General features: G+C 35.8%; 1 protein-coding gene across 8 annotated transcripts in view; it reads right to left on the bottom strand.

Annotated features, from left to right (window-relative positions):
• Positions 1-816: 816 nt before the first annotated feature.
• Positions 817-9,512, bottom strand: part of st18 (ST18 C2H2C-type zinc finger transcription factor) — a 62,241-nt gene continuing 53,545 nt past the window's right edge. For 3 of the 8 annotated variants that reach the window (XM_054763527.1, XM_054763490.1, XM_054763508.1), the window contains 9 exons: positions 8,724-8,786; positions 8,471-8,539; positions 8,198-8,260; positions 7,186-7,266; positions 4,479-4,700; positions 4,309-4,397; positions 3,099-3,202; positions 2,856-3,002; positions 819-2,738 (listed from right to left, as the gene is read on the bottom strand). In XM_054763527.1, coding sequence (XP_054619502.1) covers positions 2,598-2,738; positions 2,856-3,002; positions 3,099-3,202; positions 4,309-4,397; positions 4,479-4,700; positions 7,186-7,266; positions 8,198-8,260; positions 8,471-8,539; positions 8,724-8,786 — 979 coding nt within the window. In that variant the 3' untranslated portion in view covers positions 819-2,597. Of the gene's footprint in view, positions 2,739-2,855; positions 3,003-3,098; positions 3,203-4,308; positions 4,398-4,478; positions 4,701-7,185; positions 7,267-8,197; positions 8,261-8,470; positions 8,540-8,723; positions 8,787-9,512 lie in introns of all 8 variants that reach the window. The other 5 variants (XM_054763498.1, XM_054763518.1, XM_054763534.1 and 2 more) reach the window with 4 other exon arrangements.

Below are 9,512 nucleotides of genomic sequence, written 5' to 3'. Positions count from 1 at the left end.
TTCTGTATTGTCTTTGTTTTTTCCAATTTGTCGTTGTTTTTCCAGTTTTGTATTTGTCTTTTCCACTTGCGTTTTGTCATTTCATTTTGTCATTACATTTGATAATACCATGCAAATGCGGAAGAATGACCGTCATTCAAAAGTAAACGGGGGAAATTTAAATAAGATAAAGTAAGGCATTTACCTCTTAAAGATTGCGCCGCACAGCTTCATCCATATCTGCATTCATCAACGTCGATATAGCCTTTAAAGAATTTAAAGACTTTTTTTTTATCAAAACTTTCCATGACATTTTCCACCAACCGAGCAATTGCTCATAATTCTCGTTGAACACCTCTTCTCAATTCGTCCACGTCCACCATATTTAAATTTCCCCATTTACTTTTGATAAACGTGTATTTGCGTCTACTTTCTGTCCGTCACATTATTTCCGGGCTCCCGAGTTTCCTTAACTACATAGCCACTGCAAGCAGAAATCGCGTAATCACGTATGGAGTAGTCATCATCCTGGCAAAATGTCATTTTTCTGTATTTGCATGGTATTACCAAATGCAATGACAACATGCAATGACAAAACGCAAGTGGAAAAGACAAATACAAACAAGGAGAAACAACGGTAAAAAAAAATATGACTACATTTGTATAGTTGTTATGATTGATTCTCTTTGTATTTCCACATTTGTATATTTTTGTATTAGTGATTCTCGTTGTGTTTCCACAAGTAGTGCCTTTTAATTTTGGCACTCCCGTGATTCCATACCATTTAGTAACCATGCACCCACTTCCGGGTGCAATGCGCATCTTTGACCACTGGATGTTGCTAACTCACAAGGTAATGAAAAGACACAAACAAGCGACCCATTTGAAAAGTTTATTTCTACCATACACAAACTGTACAACACAGCGCATATCTTGATTTTTTTTTTATTAGGAAATCGTAAAAGTAATAGGAAGTTTTGAATGTACAAACTACTTCAACTGAAAATCCAAAGCATTACGTCATAATGAAAGTAAAAGAATAAAATACAATACAATCTCATATTATCATACTAATAATATTGGTCCACAAAAAGAAGCGTTTCACATTACAAAACATCAAATACTAACAGTGGCTGGGGGAGGAAAAAATATATTATTCACAGAACTTCCTGAGCAAACAATGTGTGTGTGCGTGTGCGTGCCTGTTTGGTAAGAATTAAATATAAAACTATAAATAAAGATTACATTTAAAAGCATGTCATTCAGTTGTTTTTAGGAATAGATATGGGGTCAAAACAGGGATTGAATAATTTGGCTCTTGCTGCTGTCAACTGAACTCTATGCTTGGCTACATGTGGGAAATAAAATGGAACATACTGTACATGAAGGGTTAACATAAAAGGTCATGAGGTGTGCTTATAACAAGAGCAGTGGGGTGAAACAAAAGTGCAAATAACACCTTTAAGCAATAAAGTCTTTGATTTTTAGCTAATTTTGTACCTTCTAATTTGATGACCTTCACGATGACTTTTTTTTAATAGCGAGTATTCAACTCTGCCTTGTGTGATACAAGAATATTGAAAATGTTAAATAAGTGAGACTTCTTGGGAGTGTTTTAAGGCTTTTTAAGCACTTCAAAGATAAACAGGAGTCTATTTATGTGTGTATTTGAACTCCCTTCCCTTTTTAACCTCACAATGTTTGCAACTAAAAGAGAAAATAAAAACCTTTCCAGTCTGATGAGCTACTGAGAATAAAAAAAAACAGTCATCAGGAACATGAGCTCCTATATATGAAAATAATTGTACTGTATATGTTGTATAGAAATTAGACACCATCCACATAATACTGTCCTACCACAAACAAAACATAGTACTGTTGTAGAGTATTACTTTATTCTTATGAATTCATATACATTTAGGCACATACGACATGCACACCACGCCTGTGTGTGTGTGTGTGTGTGTGTGTGTGTGTGTGTGTGCACAGAAGGCAATTTAATAACGACTACATTTGAAAAATGAAAAAAAGTCGATTTTTGTTGCATTTTTGCTGTTAGTTAAAAAATAAAATAAAAATGATAATTAGAGTGACATTGCATTAGGATTATTATTTTGAAATGAATATAGAATACATTCAGATTGAAATAAATAATAGAAAAAGCAATGCTTGATAATAAAACTATGAACGTTTTGGTGTAGTTTGACTTTTAAGGGCCAGCTAACTGCTATACACGTTTGTCGACACTAGATGGCGAAAGTGCACCATCATAAAATTGGAATGTGCTGTGCAGAATAATAATAATAATAAAAACACAATTTGTTTAGTTATTTTTTTTGGACTTATCAGTAATTTTACAACTCTAGAAATAAATACAAATTGATGAAATAATAATAAATACAGCAATGGACAAATATAGCATTAATAAATAGCCATCATAGAGGAATGACATGAACACATAAGGATTCAAATCAAGCAAAACAAATAATAATTAAGTGCAAGAGTGTACATCTCACCAGGATCAATGCAAATATGTCTGGTCCACCATAAAATGTTGTCTTCCACATGCTTTGAGATGCACTCCTCAGGGAAACGGTGCTGAAGATCGATACCAAAGATCAAACATGAATACCCTTGATGGCCTTCTTGATATTATCCAAGAGGACCTTGCACTCCGGCGAGTACTCGTGCTCCGAGTTGTTGTACATGTCAGTCAGTGTGTTCACATAGGCTTCGAAATTGTGCTCGCTGATGGGCCCCTGGAATCAAGACATGGACTGTTAGTGATACCACCACGCAAACAAACCATATGATTGTCACACTGTAGCACGAGTACTACTGCCGGTGCACGGCAGGTAGTAGAATGCTTACTGTACCATCTGAGGCAGCTGGATGTCGGTGAGGCTGCTAATGAGTGCTTGGCTAAGGCGAGCGAGCTCCTTCAGAAGGCCGTCGTTGTGCCGCTCCATCATCTTGTTCTCCTCCTCAATTGTCTTCAGGTTGCATTCCATAGACGAGATCTGCTTTCGGGTGGAAAAGACAAACAGAAGAGTCAAATTGAGAAGACGGGAAGCTCCCGGCTTGTGTGTCCTTTTTGGTACGGCGGAGTTGATCCTTACCTGTGTTTGCAGCTGCATCATGTCTGCTTCTATCTTCATGTTGGATTCATTCAGGTCTTGGATGTCCTGCTCCAGCTGGTGACTCTCTTCTTTGTTTTCAATGCCTGGAGAAAGTCATGCATTTTCATCCGTAATCATTTGAAATGATGGTGATGACTATTATTATTAAGGCTATTATTTATTTATTATATAAACAGAAGTGTCAGGGATGCACAAAAAAAGAAAAAAAGTTTTATGAGGAAAAATGTGGAAATATTACAAGGAAAAAGGACCAATTTTACCAGAAAACATCACATAACATAACAACATCATTTTAGAAGACTAAAGGCAAAGTATGACTTGACCAAAATTAGAATTCTAAAAAAATAAATCATAATATTGTGAGAAAACGACAATTTTGTGAGTGTAAAACAGTAAATATTATAAGAATAAAATTGGAATTTTATATATTTAAAAACCCATCATTTTGTGAGAATAAAGTCATAATATTGTTAGGGAAAAAGTCTTACAATTAAAAGGCTAAAAAAAACTTTATACACTCAAACCTCGGTTTTTGTACGCCTCAGTTTTCGATTCATTTTTGTCAAAAAATTCACACACTTACGAAAACTGAGGTACCTCTGTATATATATACATATAAATATAAAGCTTTGTGTTGTTATTTATTATTTTTTATTAACATTTCTGCTTTTACTATTTAAATTATGCCTTTTTGCTCTATTTTCCAAATGTTTTAAGGTTTTTTTGTTTTTTTAAGTTTATTTATTTATTTTTTTTATTTTATTTCTACAATTTGCCATGGCCCGGCTGCACTTTGGACACCACTGGTATATACAATCATGAGACAATTCATTAGGTACACTCGCACAATCTAATGACGTCAAAAATTGTGCCATGCCAAAGTGACTAATGCTGACTTTTCATGTGTGTCTTCTAGAGGCTGGAGTTTGCGGTGCTGTCTAACGCCTGTAATATTTACATCCTCCCATGTAAGCTCAACACTTCTCCGTATGCTTTGCGCAGTGCAATTCAACGTCAAAGTTGAATTTCAAGCAAAATCATTTAAAAATAGAATAATATTTTTAAAACACACAATAATAATTTTCCATTTTCTTTTATTGTCTCTTTTTTTAAATAAAAAAAAACATGCACGTCATTAGATTGTGACAGGTGTCCAGTGATGTGGCCCGTTGTGTGCATGCTAACTTACCACTGCTGGCCTTTAGTTTAATGGTCATCATCTCCTCCTCTGTGTGCTTTTTCTTGATACTTTGTGCATTCAGCGGGCATCCTGACAAACTAGCGTATTAAAAAAAAGACAGATTAGGAAATGGAATATGAGCTAAATGAAATGTAAGTATGGTGAAAGGGTCAGCTGACCTTCTGTGCGTGGCAAATACATTGTTGGCGTGTCCGAGGCCGTTGCATCCGGGCAGAGGACAGTGAGGCAGCTCCTGCTTGTTGCTCTTCCAAGCAAAGGGCAGGCCACTGATAGACGACTCCTTCTGTCTTTTGGCGGCCAGCGGACAACTGCCCGCGCTGCGGTGGGACGTGTATTTCCCCGATATGTGGCCCTGTCCCTCGCAGCCAAACACAGGACACCTGGCAGGAGACACGGACATTGCATGTTACAAAAATACACATCTGTTTGTACACTCACTTGACACTTCATTAGGTATACTGTACCATCCTGTCTTTGTTTTCTTCTCTGTCAGCAGACTTCTAGAAACCAGCTAACTGATTTCTAGAGCTTGGATTTAAAAAATATATATATAACTTTTTGGTAACAACTGGAAGATGTTTTTTTCAGAATTTTTTGGGACACTTTTTTTTTTGTTTTAATTATTTTCAGTCCGTCGTGCATGAACCTTTGTAGGGGTGGAAGCATTTATAATATTCTTCCTTTAATAAATGATTAAATAAAAATATCCAACATTATTATAATATTATTTTGTGGCTTTATTTAACCAAAATTTATAAAATGATAAATTTAATACATAGTTTAATAAACCAGAGTATTTTATTTTCTATCTATGATCCATATTTATATATTTTAATCAATTAGCACTGTGGTCATTATTTAATAAATAATTCAATGAAACTATTTTTTCAAAACATTTTTTTATTCTTACTATGATTATTTTGTGACTTTATTTAACCAAAATATATAAAAGTCTGATTTTAATAAATAATTTAATTTAAAAAAAAGAACAATACAAATATTTTATTCGTACTATTTTTAGTATTATTTTGTGGCTTTATTTAACAAAATTGTATACAATTATGCTTTTCATAAATAGTTGAATAAGGATTAAAATACATTTGTTCTGTATTTGTATAATTATTTCGTGGCTAACAAATTCTGCCTTTGCAAAGTCGGGAAGACGATGCTCAGTTTGGAGTGATACTGTCAAGAGAAATTTTAAATACAAGAGTGTTTGTTTATTTTAATGTATTAATGTAACATGTTACAATAATGAAAAACAATATTGTGGTTATAGTTTGCAGTGGTGTACAACTTCATATTTTGGTGTCCTTATTTCACCAAAATATATCCAATTTTCCTTAAAAAAAAAAGATATATTGAACATATATTATGAAATATTAAAGTAAAGTATACACTGAATGTTTGCACAAAAAGTATTACAATGTATTTATTATCATTAATATCAATACTATCTATTATTGGGGTTGTAGTTGTTTTTGGTGTAGAACTGCACTGTCTGTTTCTAATATCTTGGCTACCTCAACTTGAGACAGTCAAAATATTAGAAACAGCTCTCAGTATGACTCTAAAACCGCAATAAAAAAAAACACAGTGTTAAATTAATAGCTGGGAAAAACTCTGCATTCATTTCTTTGAAAATAGAAGCTGTTATATTCAATCTCATTGTATTGTCCAGGTGTACCTAATGGTGTGGCCGCTAAATGTACTTAAAGAGAGACCTATTGGAGTATTGTAGATAAAATAACAAGCACTTTTATTGTTGAAGTGTAACAAAACCACATTTGTATGTATGTGAGGTTGATCATTAAAACAATCTCTTTCAATAACTGGACCGGAAGATTTGTTGACCATTAAGTTGATTAATCCAGCCAAATGCTGATTAAAAATGAAGTGGCCAAAACTAGAAACGGACTCAAATAATCGCATTAACCGTAAGTTACTAATCCACGGTAAACTTTAATGGATGCTGGCTGCTGCAAACATGAATTTCCTCATCAAGAGTTGCATTTCCAGGCCTATCGATGCTTTGTATGTTTTTATGTTGGTGTGCGGGTCAGTAATGGAGTGACACGAATTACACGTAATTGTCATGCATCCCCTCACGCCAAAGAATGTCATTTTGGGGGAAGCCTGCCCTTTCCCTTATTGATAAAGGTGAAAGGTGGGCAGGGATGATCCAAATGGCTGCTGCAAAAAGCAGCATGTCCACATCACGCTGCCACTTAATAGGAGGAGGAGGAAGAGGAAACATCACATCCATCTAACACAGGTAGGAGGGACAATAGAGACAAGCCATATGGACCACTGTTTACTATAATCTAGGGACATTTGTTAGTGCAACTCCCCCCCTCCTCACTTTCCTCTCTTAATATGTATGAGATCCATAGCAGTGTAATGCCTATAAGCTCATGCCCTTGCATTAGTAATTAAAAAGAAAAATCAGTGTCCAGATGTACAAGTCAACATAGCTCATACAGTATGTCACACTTGGGATTTCAACAGCAAATCAATTACATTATATATATTTGATTTCCCACAGTGTGATGATTAAGCTGTGGGCTACGTATCTTCATATAATTACAAAGAAAGCACTCAGTGGAGAGTGATAAGCTTGATATTTTTGTTTAAAAAAATACACAAAATCCCACAAAACACACTGCTAATCCTTGGAAAATAATTCACTAATGTAAGCACACAAGCTTACCATTTTCTTTGTTTAACTTGATGGCCTCCAGCTAGAACGCTGCAGGCACACCAAGTGTGACAAATCGTCGCAATTTTCTTTTTCCCTTTTGTTGAAATGTTTCTGAAAGCAAGCGAAATAACAGGAAATAGAGAGCAGGAGGAGAATGTTCTTACTTAAGCTCTTGCTCATCTTTGTCCTCCTTGCTTGGGGTGAGCTTCAAGCCTCCTTTTCTGGCACGCGGACATCCTGACAGGCTGCAAGGGAAGAGGACAGGAGACGTTTCAGTCTTTTAACAAAAAGCACACAATCACACCCCTTTTGTATTGTTTAACCTATCAAACACCAGAGGTACACTAACTAAGATGCTACATGAGTCTATTAGGGGCACACAAAAAAGAAAAACATACCACTCCTACTAAGTTTAGCAGGAAAAACGGGGAAATATCACAACCAATTTTACCAGAAGAAAGACATCATAAGACTAAAGTCAGACTTTTACTTGAAAAAATACATAATAAAAAGGGAATAAAGAAATCATATTATGAAAAAACTATTTTACAACAATACAATTGTAGTAACTACAAGAATAAAAATGGAATTTTATGCCAAAAAAAAACATAATTTTGTGAGAATAAAGTCATAATATTGCAAGGAAAAAAGTCTTCAAATGACAATAATTAAAGAATAAATAATAAATAAAGAATAAATGTTGGAATATTACAAGAAAAAAGTTAGAATTTGATAAGAAGAAGAAATTTTACCCAAAAAGGGTGCCATAATATTAACATGAAAGGCATAATATGATCAGAAGACTTGAAAACATTCACAATTTGAAGAAATTAAAGTAATCATATTGCGAGAAAAAGAGGCAATTTTGTGATGCGTGAATAAAATAGCAAATATTACAGAAATAAAGACGTAATATTACAAGAAAAAAAATGTGATATGTCATCTTTTTCACATCATTCTTCTCTTCCCTGTGCCTCTAAAACCCATCGGTACGCTGGTTACGCAAAGTGTCAGCCAACTCAATCAATAAAAAAACAAACAAGAAATCAAAAAGTACAGCATGTTTGCGGCATAAAGTGAGACTTTTACCATCTGCTTGGATGTCATGCATCTGACAAATGTATTTCACAGCTACCATGGATGTTCCCACCACTACCACCCCTCACCCATTGCTACCTTCTGTGCGATGCATAGTTCCCAGTCACATGTCCAGATCCATCACAACCAGGTGTTGGGCACCTGCACGATGGAGAGACATGAGGAGAGGTGATGATGATGAGGTGATCAGGTGCTTTTTACATGCAAATAGCAAGTGATGCAAATGCCAAAACTTCCTGCTAAGTAGGTAGAAATATGCATCCTAGAGAGGCAAGTAGGAGGGGGAGGCCTGAGTGTAAAATCCTCTAAGAAGAAGAAGAAGAAGAAAAATGGGTGGTTTTAAATACGTACTTTAGTTCCTGAGAGTTGGCTGCCATCAGTGATTTGAGTGTCTTGTCAGCCAGGGGACATCCAGACACACTGAGGAAGGGGATAAAGCACTAACAGTCATCACAATGCACTCTTTGATCACACTGCCGAATAATAACATCATCTTTTGTGAGGAAATATTTGTGATATGTTTTTAAATCCCTGCAATACAGAGTCACATCCTATCTGCAGGCTGATGCTAATGAGAGAGCGAGAGAGTAATTAATTACGGTACCTCCGATGCGATGCATAATTCCCCGTCACGTGGCCGCTGCCGTCACAGCCTGGGGTCGGACAGCTGCGGGAGGGCACAAAACATTTTAATACACAGATTACGCCACGTCCCACAGACCTGCCGCTCCCACCTCCAGCTCAGCCCCTCACTCGACCAGGAGGAGGAGCTTCCCATGGCATTAACAGACAGGGAGGAGGAGGTAGAGTTAGTAGACATTTAGTAAGAAAGGCATCATGTTGGCTTAATGACGTCTGCTAGTGTCAGTGAGGGTAAAAAACTAAAGAGGGTCCTCTGCAGAGCATGCACTCCAACTACGAGAGATTTCTTTGTTTTACTTTTTACGGGAGGCAAAACTCACTTTTGACACATTTTCTCTCCACATGAACCTGCAGACATACCAGTGATGCACAAGACCATTGTCATATAGCTCACTTACAGTCATAGAAAGTGGAACCTTGGTTAGTGTCTGCCCCAGTTAGCATGTTTTTCGGTTAAAAACGAAAATTCACCCCAACATTTTGCATCGGTTTGTGTATAATTTCCGGTTAACATACAATAAGGCGCGTGTCTTGTTGTGTTATTAATATACTCCATGAGTCCATCTGTATTTTTGATGTATTTTTATCTTAAAACATATTGCCAATATATTGCTAATAAAATGGCAACCGGAAGCAGAAGTCAGCTATGTCGCCCGTCTATGATGTCATCAGCGGTTGACTTTCAAAAATGTTAACACAAAACACATTTTTATAGCTTTACAATTACAGTTTTACATAAATAAAACAATTC

The sequence above is a fragment of the Dunckerocampus dactyliophorus genome, chromosome 2 (assembly GCF_027744805.1).
Source record: "Dunckerocampus dactyliophorus isolate RoL2022-P2 chromosome 2, RoL_Ddac_1.1, whole genome shotgun sequence".
Taxonomy (NCBI): Eukaryota; Metazoa; Chordata; class Actinopteri; order Syngnathiformes; family Syngnathidae; genus Dunckerocampus; species Dunckerocampus dactyliophorus.
Note: the sequence above shows the minus strand (reverse complement) of the source record. Positions and strands in the feature narration are given on the sequence as shown.